Source organism: Eupeodes corollae, chromosome 1 (assembly GCF_945859685.1).
Source record: "Eupeodes corollae chromosome 1, idEupCoro1.1, whole genome shotgun sequence".
NCBI classification, from domain to species: domain Eukaryota; kingdom Metazoa; phylum Arthropoda; class Insecta; order Diptera; family Syrphidae; genus Eupeodes; species Eupeodes corollae.
The window spans coordinates 97,055,675-97,076,576 of NC_079147.1; the positions used below are offsets into that span (position 1 = coordinate 97,055,675).

The following is a 20,902-nucleotide window of genomic DNA, read 5'->3' on the forward strand; positions in this document are numbered from 1 at the left end:
TTTAACTGATGGAATCTTAGAATTATTTCATATGTAAACATTCGTCTAAATAAAATAGTAAGGCCATATCTTGTTGGACAACGGTGTTCTTAAATAATCTAATAGCTAAAGTTGTCACTTTATCCCTTGACGTATGTAACTGTAAGTTTAAGTAACAAATTATTTAAGGAACATTTGTATGCGCTGCTCAAAAACAAATACAAAAAAAAGAAACAAAAACAATTCCTTAATTAAACCTCTCACGCATAATCGGACACTCACCGTTCTTGCACTGTAATCACTCTATAACGGTATTTTTTAAGTCAAATGACTAGTAATTATTAACTTCGCAAAGGAAGTTATTGTAATCCAATTTTTCTAATAAAAAAGAGGCTGCGATGCGACCCACACTGATAACTTCCCATCCCGTCTGTCAATTTGTCTTGCTTAAAAGTTTGTCTATAAGTACTCGTATCAATTTTTACCAAATTTGCGTACTATTTTTTGTAGATTTTATTTTTTATGAAAAAACGGACTGTTGGATTTTTATATAAAAATTACTGAATATTGAAAACAATATTTTCTGTGAAATAAAATAAGTTTGAAGCCAATATTTTTAATTTTTGAAAAGCTATTTAAGTCGAAAGTAAATTTTTACCAAGTTTTAGTATTTTTTTTTGTGTTTTATTTTTTGTATAAAAACTGTCAATTCGATTTTTTTCAACATTTTTCAGAATGTTGAAAACAATATTTCTTATAAGATAAAATAAGTTTGAAACCTAAATTTCAAGTTTTTGAAAAGATATTTGAATCGACATTCAATTTTTACCAACTTTGAGTAATGATTTTTTAGATTTTTATTTTTTATAAAAAAAAACTGTCAATTTGATTTTTCTTAAAATTTTATCAGATGTCAAAAAAATTATTCTTCGTTGCACAAAATTGTTTTGGAGATGAAATTATTTTTTAGTCGTAAAATTTTGGATGTGACAAATTATTTTTCAGTTTTTTTGATTTATAAAAAAATCGTTTAATGGATTTTTTTTTTCAAAAAATATACTTCTTTGATATCACGTTAGAATATACATATTATATAAAATTTAATTCAAGTATCTAGCGTTTTTGGTTCGTAAGATATTTAGGGTTAACCAAAATTTTCACCTTTTTTTTCAAACTGCTATGGTAAAAAACCACCCACGCAATTTTCTTGAGAGCCCTTTCTGCATCTTTCTACCTTATTATCTGTAAAACAGAATTTATTTGAAATCGATATCCCTTCTGGTTCTTGAGCTATGGAAGACGAAAAAACCGTCGCGAACGTACGGAAGTACGTACATACGGAAGTACGTACATACGTACTTTTATTTCTACTCTAGGGACCTTGAAATTAAAAGGAAAGAACCTGGAGACGTAAAATAATAAGCTTCTTTTTAGACTAAGCAACTAATATTTTTTTCATATCTTTGGAATCTATAAAAATGTATGTTAATGACAACACGAGTAAAAAATTCAGCAACGAAAACATCAGAAGAAGAAGCTTTATTATTGACGTAATAGCCGAAAGTTAGTCAACCCGTAGATATATGAGAATATTATAAATTAGATTTTGTTCACAGACAAAAGGTTCATAATTCTTGAACTTTAAAAACAATTGGGGACCTTCAGACGGGCCTTTAAGAGAAATTGCAAAAAATAAGTCGTTAAGTATGTTAAAATTTCTCTCTTCAATACCTAGACGCTCTGAGAAAGGCATTAAATCGAAAGGATACGCAACAAAGTAATAAGTATTTAAGTGTCCTATTATGTGTGAGGTGTTAAATTAATTAGTTCCTTTTAATTAGATGTAATGGCTAAAATTGTAATTTTGTCTTATTTAAAACAAAAACAGTTTTAAGTGTCATATAAAGTAATTATAAGGTTGTGCACTCTCCACAAATTATTTTTCAGTTGTCGCTTGAAGCTTATTGACCTGTGTAACTCGTACGGGTTAAGAATACAAAATGGTTTAAGCTTGTCAGATATGAAAGGTCAATTAAATTTTGTCAGTGGTCAGGGAAGCTCTATGATAGACTCTAGTCTCGTAGACCACTGTGTAAATGATCATAACGTTCGGACCGATTTAAAGAAAAGCCAAGGTTATATATTTCCTACCGAAACTAGAATGGAAACCGACAAACGAGATTAAATATCAAACAAGGCTTGATATCTCACTGCTGTGACAAAGAAATTGTGATCTATCCAAGCTGGATAAAATAATCAAGGAGTCGTTTCCAACTGTAGCTGCCAACAGCAAAGCCTTGGAGAACTTTATAGAGCCAGGGTTTGATGTAGAATGTAGAAAGGTACAGGAATTATCGTTTAGCTGGCTTAGAGCATACAGATATTCGAATGATGGCTACTTCAAAAATAAATATATGTTGGCTAATAGATCTTTCAAGGCAATATGTAAGCTAAAGAAGCCAGCATTCTTTGAAGCTGAATCCAAGAGATTAGCGTCTTGTAAAAGCGAAAAGAAATTTTGAAATAAGACACCAAGAAGTGATTTCAGTTGTAATGGATCTTAAAGATGGGAAAGCATGCGGACCGAATGGCATACCAGCAGAATTTTATAAGTATGACACAACAGAGCTAACCCACCGACTGACAACTATATATTACAATGTCATGGAAACGGGAATGATACCACTAGAATTAAAGGAGTACATCATTTTCTAATTATAGAGGAATATGCTTTCTAAATGTTTCTTATAAAATATTATTCGACCGTTGACCACATTTGAACCTTTAAAAGTATCGCGAAAACGTTCATATGCAGGTACAATTGCTAAGATATGGAATGAAGAAGAGTTCTGGAGAAGGTTTAAAACACAATCGGGAGTCAGACAGGGCTGTACATTGAGTCCAAATGTGTTCGCCTTGTTTATTGAAGATCTTACAGACCCCTTATCAGGTGGCATTGGATTCGCCGGACAAATAATAAAAGCATTTCTGTTTGCGGACGAAATTTTTCTTTTGCAGCATCACCTGATCCATTGCAGTTAATGATAAACCACCTGTTCAATATTGCCAGCTTTTAATAAGTCCAAAAATTTGATTTTTAAACGAGGAGAAGGCCGTAATTCGGCAAAAGAAAAATGGTTCTATAATGGAGAGGTCATTGAAGTTGTTACGAAATTCAAATACCTTGGAGTTCACTTAACGACAAATTTGAGCATGGAAATTCACCTAAGATAGAAACTGGTTAAGGCTAAAGGTGAAATATTTGAAGCGGTATCTGAGTCTGTCAAGTTTTACTCGGCACAAACTTGGGGAACGAAACAATACCAAACAGTGGAGAAACTTTTCCGATACTTTATTAATAGAATTTTTACACTGCCATCAAATACACCCAACTATGTTATTATGTTGGAATCAGGATTATCACCTATGTTCATACGAACCCCAAAAATGCAAGTCGATTACATATTCGGAGTTATGAAGATGAGTAATAATAGGCTTCCGAAGATAGAAGCGCTTCAAGTATTACGAACCAAAACAAGTTGGTGTGCTGATTGAAGGTTATAAATTAAGCTAATCATTGGGACCCAAATAGTATATGTCATCAATGAATGATCAGATTAAAAAAATAAATGCCTATCATCGAAAGTTATAAGCTGAAATGGCAAAAACAATTTTTACTGCTCCAACTACTCACTGAGCTTACACATGGATGGAAGGTAGCCATTCGTCTTTATGTAGTTGCGGTTTTATATGTGAACTAAACAGAAAATTTAACTTTCTTTCTAATTCCAAGGAAATCATTTCACCGGTTTCCGAGAGGCATACAAAACTGATCGTTTTCAAGTTATGCATACAATTCAGAAAACTGAACCAATTTTAAGCTTATCCAATTCCTGAAAATGTAGAACCCGTGGGGTGATGGTTAGTGCGCCGGACTATCGTGCTAGAAATGTTGGGTTCAATCTCTGCCTGTACCACTTAAAGTTTTGTCTCGTGCCTCTTGCAAGTAATTGACAAATCCTCCAAAAGTAATTCTTGTCATGAATAATGCATTCTCAAATTTGCGCGTTCCAATTCGGCAAAAAACTGTAGTTCCCCTATATTCCTGACCTGACTCTCAAATCGGAATGGTTGAGGGTTTTAAGTCACTAAGCTCTAGTTCTCAATGATTGTTGCGCCACTTTTGTTTAGATCTTGAAAATGACTATGCATGCAAACATCCAAATACTTAAGCATTCAAATTTTTTTTACGACATCTCGAAAGTGAATGATTAATAAATCAAAACAAAACAAAAAGAAAAACTCCTCTCCTCCAAAAATACTTCAAGAAATTGTAAATTTATTTGATAAATTATATTAGATTAATATTTATGCGAATGAATATCAATTTTTTTGTATTTGTCAAATTTTTCATTCATATTTTGCAGATGGTTACCGACATTAAATTCAATGCATCTCTAACCAAATCCGATCCGCATGTAACACCAGTCCTTATCATCGGCCAACTGCGTCATCTTAATCTTCTCAAGTTTCCCGTAATCGAATGCAAACTTGCTCCGCGTGTCAACCAGGAAACATTCAAGCATGCTGTCTCATCCCTTCATCCATCACCAACGGACTCGTGTTCGTTGTACTTGGACATGGCAACCATAGCCGCACTCCCCCTCAAAAGTTCTCGCCACAACACTAGCTCTCGTGCTCATGCAATCTCTAATTTGGTTAAGAACAAAACAATGAATGTCAACGACACTGTTGTAATTGTTTGCGAGCGTGCGGACGTATTTGCAAGTGCTTGTGCCGTCGTTCGAGCCTTTCCATTGTATTCACGAAAAACTTCCAACAATGGCTCCAACTCGAACCATGAAAAATCAAACAACACCGTTAGTATTGAGTTTGTTGTCATTGAAAAAGACGGCCAACTTGCCACATCTGCATTGTCTGCCGACGATATTGCCTGCATGGAAGAAGCCGCACGAGGCATCCGGTTGGCTGCCAAAATAGTCGATATGCCATGCAACGAAATGAATGTCAGCCACTTTATCGAAGAGGTTAGAGTCATTGCTAGTGAGCTCTCGCTGACTCCGCACATCATTCGTGGCGAGAAGTTACAAGAGCTGGGATTTGGTGGCATTTATGGTGTGGGGAAGGCAGCGGCTGTGCCACCGGCTCTCGTTGTTCTCTCGCACGAACCGAAGGGGGCCAACGAAACAATTGCGTTGGTGGGCAAAGGAATTGTCTACGACACTGGTGGCTTGAGCATCAAAGGCAAGACTGCAATGCCTGGTATGAAAAGGGATTGCGGCGGTGCTGCAGCTATTCTTGGTGCATTTTATGCGGCGGTTAAGTGCGGATTCAAAGAGAATTTGCATGCAGTCTTTTGTTTGGCTGAAAACTCTGTCGGACCGAATGCCACACGGTGAGTGAGCTAATTGAAACGCTAGCGTTTTCCTAGCTTTTCGTTGATGATGATGACTATGATGATGACGACAACGAGAATGACGATGACGATGACAACGACAACGAAAACCACGACCAAGTCGCTGGCAATGAATAATAACGATTTTAATTATTACTATCCTCTTGTTTTGTCTTCTTTTATTCACATGGTATTTGCTATTGCTGCTGGTGTTTGATGCTTGCTGTTGGTTGGTGCTGGCGCTGGTGCTGCTGCTGCCGTTGCCGCTCCCGTTACCGCTGCTACATTGCTTGTTATTGTTTTTTGTTGGAACTATAACAGCCCAGATGATGTTCATACACTGTATTCTGGTCGTACAGTGGAAATTAACAATACGGATGCTGAGGGACGTCTGGTCCTGGCCGACGGTGTAACCTATGCACAAAAGGATTTGAAGGCAAACATCATATTGGATATGGCAACACTCACCGGAGCTCAGGTAAATATATCTTTGGTTGCTATAGTTGCAATTGCACCGCACCTTATCCACTCCACTCCACTTCAACCCACCACCACCGCACACAGCTAGGCAATTATTCAATATTGCAAAGTTTCCGTGTCTTTTGTTTTGTGTTGCTGAAGCTGAAGCTGTAGCTTGCCTGCCACCTTCTTTCGTTTTTAACTAGCTACTAGCCTAGCCTAGCCAAGCCAATCCAAGGGACGTATGGTTCGTTCTATTGTGCTTGTAAAGTTCATTAGCGAGTTTTTGCTTAGCTACAATCTATCTATGGATTTTGCAAAAGTTCTTTTTGATAAATATTTTGTAAAATGCATGCAACACCGAATGTGGTTGGTAATCGCGTTGTGAGTATGAATGGAAATATGAGTACCCTAATTCGAATGTAACACGTTTTTGTGAGTCTTCTGGCGATAACGTATGTATGTATTTGTATAATGAAAATGATCTATGATTTGAGAACATGAAAATTATCTTAGGTTTTTGTATTTCACAAGACTATGCCCAAATCACTAAAACAAAACCAAAACGACAAATAAACGTACAACAGATCTTCTTCTTTGTAAATAACAACGGTAATTAGGTAATGTTATTCATGTTTTAATGAATAGCTTAGCTGGGTATGCGTGAGGAAAGAGGATATTAGCAATGGATTTTGAATATAAAGCTCTTTTACTTTTACTTCTTGGGACTCACGGCATATGCGACAGTTTTTTTGAAGTCTATGATTTGTCTTTACCTTAACAGCATTTTGCAGTCCATTTTCTTACATTTTAGGGTAGGTTCTTTCGTATTCGAAACTTTTGCGGATTTTTTTTTATAATTTGAGCTCAAGTTTAAAACACAGTACGATCGTTAGAAAAATAATTGAAGGATTTAAGATGAGATACCGCTGTCATTTGAATACAAAAATGGTAGAAAAAAAGAGTTGGATAAAGGATTGTACAATATTGATGTGCCGCTGAAAAAATATGAGCGTTTTTCTGAATATAAGTATTACGGTTGAATTTTTTGAAGGAGGGGCTGTTTTTTTGACAGAAATTTGTTTGTAATAATATTAAGATTTGTTTAATTAACTTTTATGTATACAGTTTTATAGTCTTAAAATTAAATAGATGCATTGATAATAATAAAGTAGTTTGTTGCCACAAAAGTGTCCTAACTTAACACATTGGCTTAGATTTAAATTGAACTATTCTTTAATATAAATGCCATTCTTAAAAGGTTATCCTCGGGGTGTTGCGCCAAGGTTCTCATTGTTGATGGTTTGTTGATTGGTTTAAGGGTTGGTGTCAGGCTTAGCCACGTCGCACAGTGGTTCAGTTCGTATAGGAGAGCTAAAAAAAGTCTGTTTAATCTGAACGGTTCAACGGATTTTAGTGAAATTTGGCAAAATAAAAGTTTTTTTTTTAGTAAAATCTTAACTTTTTATTTTGAATTTTTTTTAAATCTAATTTTTCATTCGACGTTATTACTTCAAGGATAACCGCCAAAGTAGAGATTCACTAACTCCAGTGATTTCTGAAGTCATAGTTGGATTTGCAAAAAATCTTGAGGAGGTGTTATCGTCATTACTTCTCCCCGTAACTTGTTTTATTAGATCGACACTGATGCCCAGTTTTTCACGAAACTAACAATACTAACTTTTTTTCCATTAATTTGTATATACATATGTAAATGCAGTTGTGGGCATACAAATAGCACACATAAAGAAAGTAAAGCACTTCCAAAAGATTTTCTGTTATTTTGAATGATCATTGCAATTTTGTGTGGGTATGTTGCTACTTTACTGCAACTGACACAAGAAAAGAGAGTTATATTTAAACCGTTATCAGCTATAGCCTTTTGTTGTTGGTAGTTTAGAACATAAACCTAGAACGGAAGGCTGCAAAGACGAAAGTGGAAACATCATTGTGGAACCGCAGTCAATGCTGAAGATATGGAAGGACCACTTCTGCAGACTGTATAACGGCGACGAAGAACTGAATTCCGCTGTCAGGCAGGATGATCCATTCAATATAGACGACGAAAGCCAACAATCCCGTCCTCCCGACTTAGACGAAGTAAAGATTGCCATATCTAAGTTGAAGTCTAATAAAGCCGCTGGAGCGGATGGCTTGAATGCCGAGCTCTTTAAAGCAGCTGGAGATAAGTTGGTTAGGAGCATGCACCAACTCATCTGTAAGATGAGCCCGATGAATTGAACCTAAGTATTGTTTGCCCGATCCTGAAAAAAGGAGACCCTCTAAACTGCCCCAACTATAGAAGAATCAGTCTACTTAACATCGCTTGTAAAATCTTCTCTGCTGTAATATGTGAACGTCTAAAGCCCATCGTCAACAACCTGATAGGTACTTATAAGTGTGGTTTTAGACCAGGAAAGTCCACAGTTGATCAAATATTCACATTACGGCAGATCCTGGAAAAAACTCAAGAACACCAAATCGACACCCACCATCTTTTCATCAATTTCAAGGCCGCACATGACAGCATCTACAGGGACGAGCTGTATAGAGACATGTCTATTTTTGGCATCCCTGCCAAACTCGTCCGTTTGTGCAGGATGACCATGGAGAATTCACGCTGCTCCATAAAGGTTGGAAACAACTTAACAGAACCTTTCGATGTCAAAAAAGGTTTTAGACAAGGTGATGCGCTGTCATGAGAATTTTTTAACATCGTGCTTGAAAGAATAGTGCAGAGCTCACACGTCAACACTAGAGGCACTATCTTTCAAAAGTCTGTCCAATTACTGGCATATGCTGATGACATTGACATAATCGGAAGAACTCAGCGTGATGTCAATGGGGCTTTTGTGAGTATTGAGGCAGAGGCGGCAAAAATGGGTTTAACGGTTAATGAGGGAGAAACAAAGTACATGCTGTCGTCTAGAAAGGACATACAACACCGACGTTTTGGTCAAAACGTCACAATCGATAGACGTAACTTTGGGGTAGTCAAGGACTTCGTCTACCTAGGCTCCGCTGTAAACGCAGAAAACAACACCAGCGCTGAGATCAAACGCAGAATCACCCAACTTATAGCTCGAAACTGGAGACATCTAACTAGGGACCGAGCTAGATGGAGAAGTTTGTTGGGTGAGGCCCTAGTTCACACAGGATTGTAACGCCACCTTAACTAAGTAAGTAAGTAAGTTTAGAACATTCGACTATACATAAATAGTGGACAAAGAAATATCACAGTTATTAGTTAAATTGTAACTTTTCATCTGTTTATCGAACTTCATATACAACTGCAAAAAAAAATTCCAAAATGAAAAAAGGAATATGATCTACGAAAAAGGGAATAATCCTTTAGAAGTTGCGAAATTAATAAAGTGTTCGGGGAAAGTGGTCTATAATGCTATTAATTTGGTGAAAACCAATCCTGAACTCAGAATAACTAATAAAATTCGGAAGTCCACCCCTCGCAAGACTTCCAGTACGCGTTGACAGAGCCATCGTCAGAAAGTATAATTCCGATCCTTTTAAATCCTTCCGCATCATTACGTCTGAAATTAATGAAGAATGTGGTGCTAACGTATCCAGCAGACTAGTAAGAAGACCTTTGCTTTCAAAAAAAAAATATTAAGGCTCGTTTGGCATTTGCCAAGACCCATCCGAACAAAGACCTAAAATTTTGTAAAAGAGTGCTATGTAGTGATGAGACAAAGTGTAACCGCATCGGATCAGATGGAAAAACGTTTGTTCCTCGCCCAGAAGGTCAGGCTTACATCTCAAAATACATTTTAAAAAAATGTGAAACATGGTGGAGGAAGTGTGATGGTGTGGGGTGCTTTTTCTTGGCATGGGGTGGAGCTAGTGGTGAAAATAGATGGACCGATGGATATGTTTTCATACCTCAACATATTAAAAAACACAATGGGACCATTCGCGTTCGAGTCAATGCCAGTCAGATTTTCATGTTAAAGTTAAGATCTGGCAAACAAAATTCGGAAGAACTTTGGACCGGAATTCAGGAAGCTTGGTAATCTATTCCCCAAAACAAATGTAGGAAATTAGAGGAGAGTTTACCAAGAAGATGACAAGCTACTTTGAAAAATCGTGGCCGATCCACAAAGCATTAACTAGAAAGACTGTATAAAATAAAAGTTTTAATTTCTAAACGTTTGAATTTTATATGTGTGCTTTTTCTATGTCCGGCAGAAATAATGTCATCACACGCAAGATTTGTTTTTTTTTAAAATTTAATCCCCAGAAGTTTAGTTTCAGTTTTTGTTCTTATTCATTTTAAATTATTGTCTAAAAAGGTCTTGAGTGTGCTATTTGTCTGTCCATAACTGTAGATTTAAGCAAGCGATTTTATTCTAATAAGCCCAGGTAATAAAAAATTACCAAATATACAACAAAAACAAAATACAACTCTAAAAATATCACCTTTTTTATTTTTACCTCTCCTACTTTTAGCGAAAAATTGAAAAAAAAAGACTATCCCTAATCTTGTTCTTCATTTTGTATTAAGCTCTATGATATAATTCAAAAAATTTGAAAATTAATACCGAAAAAATCAATCAAACATAACCGTCAAGACGGAGTTTTTTGAAATCCGATTCAGAAAAACATTTTTGAGCATAACTTCCACGTCTGCACGTACCTGCAGCTGATTTTTTCTGTGCTTTAATATGAATGAATGCAGCATATGCTGGCATATCTTCTTACTTGGAATCTTTTGACACTTTTTTAAATCAAAAAGTTAAAAAAAAAACATTTTTTTTAGTACTAAAGTTTCAGACTTCTTTTAGAAGGTATCTTTTATGAATTATCATTTTATTTTTTTAGATAATCGAAAGTAGACCAATTAAATTATTTAAGAAGCTAGAAAATTAATTTAAAGGAACTTCGGAAAAAAACAACTCAAAATTTGTTGAAAACACGGTTCGCGATTAGAGTAAAATTATTTTTCATCTTTGAGGGCTTGTAAATCAGAACATAATATATATATGTTAAAAAAACACTATTAAATAATACGCTCGGGTTATTAAAGAGTTCTTAAACATAAAGTTTAAATGGATAGATATGACTTTTTCAAAAGAATTTTCCGCTCTCGCACCACTGTGCGTCGCGTCGGAAAGCTGACACGTTGTTGATTTGTATTCTGTTTTTATCTGAGGTAAATGGGCTCTGGCAGTCGCTGTTGGGTTTTCATCTTTACAATAAGTTGGGTTGGGTGGCTAAATGAGTTACCTGCTAGTTTCTTAGCCAAAAGTAGTAGGTGGTTATCCAGTTTAAGAACTCTCGCTTCAGAAAATAATTCTTATTAGTGCAATTGGAAAGCCAAGCCAATGTGAAGTTTATGGATAAGGCCTTCAATTTATACGCTATCAAATGCTTTCTCAACATCCAGAAGTCATCCAACGGTGACAAGACGACTATTAAGGGCTGAGTCAATGTCGTGTTCAAACTTCAGCAAATGATGCAGCTTCGTGTGTTTTTCCCCAAACCAAACTGCATGGCAGGAATGATAGAGCAGAATTTTTTGAGTTTCCTGAGCATAAGTTTCTCCAATAGTTTCCTGATATTGCTGAGGAGAGATACGGGCCTATAGTTGCAGATGTTATTCCGATCTCCTTTCTTGGGAATTGCCAGGATCTTAGCAGTTTTCCATTTTTGGGGAAAGTAGCCATTATTTAGGCAGTTGTTGAAGACGATTGTCAGGAATATAAACACTGCTTACAGTAGCCGCTTTAGGATGAAGTTAGATACTGTACTGGCCCTGTTGACTTCTTTGGTTTGCAGTACTATAATATTTCTGATATTTCCCCTGTAGTGCTCAAGTTTGAGTTGTCAATTGGGTCATTTTACAATTTGGTTTCGTTAAATACACTTTTTTTTATGGGAGGGAGCCAGAGTTTGTTGGATAGAATCTTCAACTTCGTCTATAAAAAGTTGGTTAGAAGTGGGTTGGGGGTAGACTTCCCTTCGAAGAGGTTGGCAAAGGCTTCCACTTTATCAACCAATGACGTCATATCAGTGTTTTATTGCTCATCATGACTTCCGGAAGTCGTTTGTTTCTTTTTATAAAACTTTTGATTTCCTTGAAAGCTTCTGTTCCAGGTTTGCTTCCTCGTAATTTCTTCTTGAGAACTTTGTCATAGCAATGCCGGATGGAGTTTCGGAACATGATGTTCAAGTTAACTTTTCAGTGTCTTGTTTTTATGATTCGCTGCGTTAAGTTTCTTTTGGTGAATTCCTTGTGGCCTTTTTCTCAACCTTTGTCGGAGCTAATATAAGTTCGCACATACTCCGGTAGGTGTTAATATCTATCGTTAGCAGTCATGGGTACCTTTTGGACGTCAAGTGCGTTGCCGATTTTCATTTCCAAAATCTCGACGGCTCCATCAATTTTATTATTCTGGAGGTTTCTATTGGCATGTGGAAGTACAGATGTTGTTCGACGTGCCTCCGCATTCTTTCGACGTTCAGTCTCCTGAAGTTTAAGAAGTCCGTTTGGGGACTTGCTGTTAAAATGGCTAGTTGGTTGAGCTTGATAGAAAGCAGCTATTCAATTCGTGTATATAAATAAAATTTTATGTTGATAAAGGTTGATGGAGTTCTTGGAAAGGTTGGCTTGAGCTATGACACTAACACCAAAGAATGTTCATCACTGTCTAGGTAAATCCAGTCCACGTTGGCTTTGCTTTCAGTACTGATGCGTGTTATCCTGCTACATATGAAGCCTTGCATTGAAGTAACCTCCAATTAGATCGTACGTTGTGTATTTCAAAAAACTGTTTGAGGATGTTAACGTTGATGTGGTTCTTTCCGTTATAGGAACTGTAGTAATATCAGGAAAACAACGAAAGGCATGGAACATGTCGATGGTGTTCAATGTAAAAGTTTCAGTTATATTTCTATCGCTTATCATGTTCAAAGTTCTTGTTTTATATTCTGTCGAAGGACTAGTTATACGAGCACATCTCCGATATGTGAGCTATTCAAGTTTAGGACGAGTAAAGGCTTTTTTAACACCAGAAGGTATTACACATTTATTTGCATCTTTATCTGAGAAATCCTAGGCACCTATTAGCATTTTTGGTAATATCGAATATGTGATAATTGCATTAAGGTTGAACTGTAACATGTGCACCCAAACTGAAAGTTGATTAGTTTCTTCGATAAAAGTGACGCTCATGGCATGAAATAGCATTGACTTTTTGAATAATTCAAATTCTACACGGTTTATAATTTTCTACCAAGAAGAAGAAGAAGGTACGTTTTTTTTGGAGACAGGCTAAACCCAAAAGCGTTACTTCCGAATTTCTCCTGGAAGCATATTATTTAAGATATTGGTTAAGTTCACATGAAGAGACGCAGCCATAAGGAATAATCTATCGTTGATTACGCTAATCAACAGTGTTATTCACGGCTCGTCAAATCTACCCACGCCAATTGAAAAACCCTTTATAAGATATGTTTGTGATTGATGACGAAGTTTAAAATGTCTATACACTATTTTGAAAAAGTGCTGAAATTCATTAGAAATTTCGAAAAGAAAGATCACTAAACATTGGATTTAATTGAAGAATATGAATTAAATGAAAGTTCCCAAGAACCTGGTGTTGAGTAATTTCGGGTGCGCAGGTGTGAACTAAACTACAATTAAATAACTGTTTCGTAAGAATGTCTGTCGATCATCTACTCTTCTTTTTTTCGGATCAACTTTTATTGACTCTTCAATGTACAAAGGTCTTGTCATCGACTATTTGAAACAGAACTGCTTCATAACCAATAGTGATATCAGGCAAATGAATATGACGATCCCGCATACTCGCACATGCAAGCAAACTGTTAAAAAGCTTAAAACTTATTTGCGAGCTCGCCATCCCACATTTCCAAACCATTTGCGTCCATGTGGAGACTGTTCTAAAAGGGTTTTCAGATGATATGCATCGATAGACGCAAATTATTACCTCAGAACTGTAAACGTTTGCTTCAAAAGTTTACAACTTGACATATTTTTAGATCTACTTGGCTGTTTTTTTAAAGTTTATGTTTTTGGTCTGATTCCATTCAATTAGGTAAATAGAACCTTAATAAAGCTAATTGTATCATTTCTTGAAGCCACAAAGGCACCAACTGTGTCAAAAACATAAACAAAAAACTTACATATTAGCTGTTTTTTTTAAAAATATTTTGTCACATTTACCCCTTGTAAGCTAAAAAATTTTCAGAAATTGTTGTTACAACTCAAAACACTCAAAAGACAACTTTTTTCCGTTCTATTAGCTTAAGTTGCATTTTACTTTATTGTGCTAAAAAAATCTAACAGTGACCACAATAAATTAAAACCCTTCTCTATTTTGACATTCTTGAGTTATTTTATCTAAAGTTAAAGTACATCTAAAAGAAATTGAAAATTTCTCTAATTACAAAATTCAATTTATTTATGAAAGTCAAATAAATTACCTTCTAAAAAAAACACCCTCTGCTCTTGATTTACCACTGTGATTGGCATTACTCTTGATTTCTCAATAAAACTCAATCAATCATGTCGAAAGAGAAATTGTGTGTGTGTGTATGTGTTCTTGTTGTTATTTTCCTTATATCTTACCGCAACATATGTATTTGCATTTACATTGCTCAACCTACAACCCCCTGCCAACAACCCCTTATACCCTTCCCAAAACCAATTGCATTTAATTTATTTCTCAATTGCAATTTCCTAAATGACGATCGCAATCGACTACTGTGATGGGATTGCTTGCAATTCTGTGTTGCACCGACCCACCCCCACCCTTCCCAACTAACACCACACTATCTTTGTTAACCAAATAAATTATATTGCTCCTTGAAGCTTAAAATTTACATTATCCACCCTTGCACACAAAGAAAAAAAAAAGAAAAACACCACAAATTCCGCCCAATCGGCTCATAAATCGCGCGAATCTTATTCCGAAGCCATCACGTCTCCTCCTCGCGAGCTTCCACTGCACTACTTGGAATTTTCTAAAATATCCCCTTCCAGCTATTTAACTATATGGAGGTACCTTCCTGCACAACCTATGCATATACATATACGTACATATATCCAATGAGATGATTTTAAAATGATTTAAGTGATCTGCTCCGTCGCCTCTTCTATCTTTTCGTATATCATGGTCGGGTGGCAGTGACGGTGGGTGTTGGCACAAACCATGGCAATAACTCCTTGCCACCCTTCTACCTCAATTTAACCAATACGCCCGAACCACCCCCTCCCCCACCCCGCATCGAAGAAGAAACAATAAAAAGTAGAAAAATAAAATTTAACGGAAATTTCCTGTTTCACAAATTTGTTTCCTTCCTCTAATTCGATTGTCTTCCTTCTGTCGGCTCTCTTTCATCTAGGAAGGTGTACTACTTCAAAGTGAGGGTGGGTGAACCTGGTCTGCCTGCTTGGCCTGGTCTGGGATGGGCTGGGCGTGTGTGTCTCTTCTATTGCATTCTCAGTTTTCTACACTTTACAATCCTAGTTTACTTTTTGTCGCTCGTATGCATTTTTAGTCCTTTTCTTTTTACCATTCTGCAACAAATTACCATCTGTGTACCCACTTGATGTCGATATCCTTCCAAGGTGTATAAAGAAGGAAAATTTCCTCGTATCGAAAAGGCAGGGTTGTTATTTATTAATTTAAAAAGAGATCAACGCTTTTGACTTTAAAGTTGAGTGTAAGGCTTTACATTGATTCTAGCCTGAAACACGTAAACTATCTTTAGCCTATTTTAAATATTTTTTAGGATAGTAAAGGGTGATTTTTTTGAGGTTAGGATTTGCATGCATTAGTATTTGACAGATTACGCGGGATTTCAGACATGGTGTCAAAGAGAAAGATGCTCAGTATGCTTTGACATTTCATCATGAATAGACTTACTAACGAGCAACGCTTGCAAATCATTGAATCTTAGTACCAAAATCAGTGTTCGGTTCGAAATGTGTTTCGCGCTTTACGTCCGATTTATGGTCTACATAATCGACCAAGTGAGCAAACAATTAATGCGACTGTGACCAAGATTCGCACTCAGTTTACTTTATTGGACATTAAACCAACCACACGAATGCGTACAGTGCGTACAGAAGAGAATATTGCGTCTGTTTCTGAGAGTGTTGCTGAAGACCGTGAAATGTCGATTCGTCGCCGTTCGCAGCAATTGGGTTTGTGGTATTCGACCACATGGAAGATTTTACGCAAATATCTTGGTGTAAAACCATATAAAATACAGCTCGTGCAAGAACTGAAGCCGAACGATCTGCCACAACGCAACGTCGAATTTTCAGTGAATGGGCCCTAGAAAAGTTGGCAGAAAATCCGCTTTTTTATCGACAAATTTTGTTCAGCGATGAGGCTCATTTCTGGTTGAATGGCTACGTAAATAAGCAAAATTGCCGCATTTGGAGTGAAGAGCAACCAGAAGCCGTTCAAGAACTGCCCATGCATCCCGAAAAATGCACTGTTTGGTGTGGTTTGTACGCTGGTGGAATCATTGGACCGTATTTTTTCAAAGATGCTGTTTGACGCAACGTTACGGTGAATGGCGATCGCTATCGTTCAATGCTAACAAACTTTTTGTTGCCAAAAATGGAAGAACTGAACTTGGTTGACATGTGGTTTCAACAAGATGGCGCTACATGCCACACAGCTCGCGATTCTATGGCCATTTTGAGGGAAAACTTCGGAGAACAATTCATCTCAAGGAATGGACCGGTAAGTTGGCCACCAAGATCATGCGATTTGACGCCTCTAGACTATTTTTTGTGGGGCTACGTCAAGTCTAAAGTCTACACAAATAAGCCAGCAACTATTCCAGCTTTGGAAGACAACATTTCCGAAGAAATTCGGGCTATTCCGGCCGAAATGCTCGAAAAAGTTACCCAAAATTGGTCTTTCCGAATGGACCACCTAAGACGCAGCCGCGGTCAACATTTAAATGAAAAAGTAAATGTCATGGACCAATCTAACGTTTCAAATAAAGAATCGATGAGATTTTGCAAATTTTATGCGTTTTTTTTTTTTTAAAAAGTTCTCAAGCTCTTAAAAAATCACCGTTTAAAATACAATTCAAAGAAGCTCTCCAAAAAAACTTTAAGATATAAAGTTATAAGAATAGAAAATATGACTTAAGATATTAGTTCGTCTTTGAAATTAATTACTTACAAAATTTCAAGTTGAGGGAAGTTACTTTGCCTAATTTTTTGTAGAACTTTTTAAGAACCTATGCCGATATAAGATTCATTACAAATATTTTATTGAAAGTTAATGATATTTACTTTTATTTTAATCGAAAATTACACGAACATAAAATCGAGCTCGAGCTTTTGAGTTATAAAAGTTAACATTCACAGAAAATGAACTTGAAGAGAGTTTTTTTCGTAAATTATGCTTGAACTCAAACGGTTATTACTACGATACGACCAATTATATTAAAGTAGTCTAGGTTTAAATAGCATAAATACAAATTCAAGTTAGTGTTGGAACTTTAAATATCTAGGGAAAGGAGGTCTTAACTTATAGTGTTCTTGAAATTCGGACAAAAAAGACCTTAAAGATTACAGCCAAAATATAAAGCATACAAAGAAATAATCATTGAGTTTCTCTTTACTTTAAAAAAAAAACATGAAGGTGTTCAAAAATATTTGACAATAAGGCTACGCGTTTTTGGCGACGTCAAAATTGTGAGCAGCATTGAGTTTTATAAGCAATAGGTGCGTTCTACACAGTTAAAGATTCCACATTGGAAATAAATATAAAACATTTATGAATAAAAGGAAGAAAGTCAGTGTGATGTAATTTTATAATAGATGATTAAACCCGTGGCATGATGTCTAGTGCGTTGGGCTGTCAGATAGGTGTTGGGTTCAATCCCTGCTTGAGCCATCTAAAGTTTTTTTTCACGGTTATTGTCTCTTGCGGGGAATTGAAAAATCATATAATAATAATTCTTGTAAAAAAAAATGCTTTCTCAAATTAGCCGTCCGAAATTCGCTAAGCAGCCATTGTTTTGATCAATGCTCTCCTATCGTCCAATTTCCGGTACATTTTTCATTGATCCTATTTCATGCCTGGGTCTAAATAAAAGTTCGATAGAACGGTTTTTGTTATAGGTAGGTCATATCTTTCTATAGATATGGTGCAGTTAGACTGTTCCACCTGCGTTGTACTCTGTCAGAAAAATGTGACCTTCATAGCTCGAAGAGGAATATTTACCATTTCCACAAGTGAGCTATGAAGGGCCGACCCTTGCCGGACCAATTCATCAAACCGTTCATTTCTATTAATGCCACTATGACCTGGAACCCAAATAAGAGCGACAGGGAGGATGATTTTGAAGCTGGATAGTTCATCCCAATATTGTTGGAGCATTATAGAGGATGTTGTCGCCGAATTTCAATGCAGATAGCCATGTTTCTATTTTGGTTTAAGTTTGATTTGCGTGTTTTGCATGCTTCTCTGATTGAAATACACTGGCACATTCAGTTAGTCTTAGAGATATTTAAGGACACAGATAATATTGACGACCCAACTCAGCACTCCATCCTTAACCCGTCAGGAAAGATAGTGGTAAGGAAGTCTTTCGTAACCATGCCATCCGCCCAATTCTTTACTGAGTTTCAAGGCAGGGGTGCAGTGGTTGGTGCCGTTGCAAAAATATCAGCTGGAATCAATTCGTTAGTGTTGCCATGTTCATAGGGTCTAGAAAATCAACAGTTGATTGTTTAAGCATAAGCACGCTGCAAGATACTTAATATTTAATCTGTAGGTCTACTGGTATTAGGTACAGAATAACATATAAGGAATCTATTGGGCAGGATCGAAGGGTCCCTGTCGTACCGACACTAGCTATTCTTTGAACCACCACACAATCGAACCAAAAGACAAAATAGGACGTTCAACGTCTGATGCACGTCCACAAAATCAATTCCGATTGAATGGCCCACTTTTTAACAAAAGTTTTACTACAGGCGTAAAAAGGCAATGCAAGCCTTCTTAACCCGTTTATCGATGTTTACTTTCCAGTTTAGTTTGAAATCTAGAATGACCCCTTGACATTTTGCACTGGAGAATAAAGACAGGATTTGACCGTTTCTTCGGGGTAGGGAGATTTAGTTTTGGTCGTTAAGAGCATCAGTTCAGTTTGCTCCGATTAACACTTATTCCCAACTGCTATCTTCTTTTAGACAAATCTCCTTTTTCACTTATTACGGTGACGAACGAGTAAAGCCAAATCATCAGCATTAGCTTCCTTCTTCTCCCCACAACTTTTTAATTTTAACTTAAATCCATAAGAGCGGAAAGAGAACACGGTTATTAGGTGGTCCTCTACCCACATGTTTCGAAGAGATTGTGTGCTTGAATCCTTCTATCAATAAGCATAGAAATTATCCATTCTTGAATAAAAACCTATACCACGAAGGGAGTAAGTGGTTCATGAATCCCTGACAACAGTGCTCATACACAGGAATGGTTGAAAGTTGTAAGTCACTTAATTTACTTACTTCTTACGTAGGTCCTCAAACCTGTAAAGTCCGTTGGGAACTTTAAGAGGCCATTGTGTACGGTTTCCGGAGATGTGTTTCAGCTCCCTCCAACACTTTCCTAGTGACGCTGATTCCGCCTTGACTGTCCTGCGCTTTATGCTTCTCGGTCGTCCAGCTCTTCTTCCTTCTTGTGTGAGCGGAATTCACTGCATTGCTTAACCAGCAATGCACTCGTTACCTTTTTTAAGCGTATGTCCAATCTATTGCCACTTAGGCATTTGTATTATAGAGTCTATAGGTTCCTCACCTGAGGACAGGTCCAAAACTTCTCCAGAAAATCCTTAGGATGTTACGAAGACATCTATTCGCGAAAGTTTGCAGCTTTCTTGTAATGGCTGAAGTAACCTTCTAAGTGCTGCACCCATAAAAAAGCACAGATTCGACATTTGTTCGAAACAGTCGTATCTTTCTTTTTTAAGCTTATAGATTAATTTATTAATTTGATTAAAGTTTAAGCTTAAGCTTTTTACTTAAGCCTTTAGAAAAAATATGCGGCTTGAGTGAAATATTCAAACAAACTGTCATTGAATTTATTTAAAGTCATCTTTATTTTTTGTATTCTTTTGATTTTTCAGAATTGTTTGATAATTTTTGTCGACTTAAAAGTGATTGTGTTTTTATTTTGTGGGTGAAAAAATATCTAAATCAACTTAAAATCTTTAGCCTTTAATTTTTGTAAATAATGTAAGGCTAATATAATCTTAAGTCCACTTTGGATTTTTCTAATACTAACTTAAGATATGTAACACATACGATGCATTTTTGTTCAATTTAAAAAGGAAACGCACTGAGGTAGAATAAAAACTGTGTATGTTTCAATAAAGAAATCAACTTAAGATATTTTACCATATCAGTCCAGATATAATTTATTACTAGCACACAATTTTCGTGTTGTAGGTTTTAGGATCGTCATTGGACTCAGTGTTTATTTAATAAAAGTTAACTTTAAGTTAAAATTGAATTTGGCAATTCCGAAATTAATTTATTTCGTAACTGTGCCTATTAAGCCTTTAAAGCGCCAACAGTTTGATTTCTTTCACAGGAATAAGAAGTAGTTAATACGTCAATGTCTCTCAGATAAAACCTTTAACCTTTTCATAAAGGTTCTTCAAACAAGTAAATATGTACATAAAAGTAAAGATTTCAAAATAATTAAAAGTCGAAAACAAGACGATTTTAAGTTCAATAAAAAAATATAACAACGCTGAACACAATATTCTTGAGCTTAAATAGATGGCGGAGAGGAAAAAAGAAAAGTTATAGCACACACGAACGAACATCTCACCCTTGGTTTTTCCTTTCGGATAGCATTTTCTTTAGAAAAATAAACACGACCGATACGCTTGGGTAACGAACAAAACGTTGAGCTGCGTTTTCGTAGGCGGTTGGGTTTTGGATGGGTTTGGTGCTGCTTCTCCTCTCAAAGAGTATATCTGTGGCCGGAATACTATAGTATATTTTTCCATAAGAGGCAAGGA

The 20,902-nt window shown here is 36.3% G+C and overlaps 1 protein-coding gene across 2 annotated transcripts in view; it reads left to right on the plus strand.

Moving 5' to 3' along the window:
* Positions 1 to 20,902, plus strand: part of LOC129940766 (probable aminopeptidase NPEPL1) — a 63,371-nt gene that overhangs the window by 14,062 nt on the left and 28,407 nt on the right. The window contains exons 1-3 of one of the 2 annotated variants that reach the window (XM_056049217.1): positions 4,202 to 4,312; positions 4,407 to 5,395; positions 5,717 to 5,873. In XM_056049217.1, the coding sequence (XP_055905192.1) occupies positions 4,247 to 4,312; positions 4,407 to 5,395; positions 5,717 to 5,873 (1,212 nt within the window). In that variant the 5' untranslated portion in view covers positions 4,202 to 4,246. Of the gene's footprint in view, positions 1 to 4,201; positions 4,313 to 4,406; positions 5,396 to 5,716; positions 5,874 to 20,902 lie in introns of those variants that run through there. The other variant, XM_056049216.1, reaches the window with a different exon arrangement.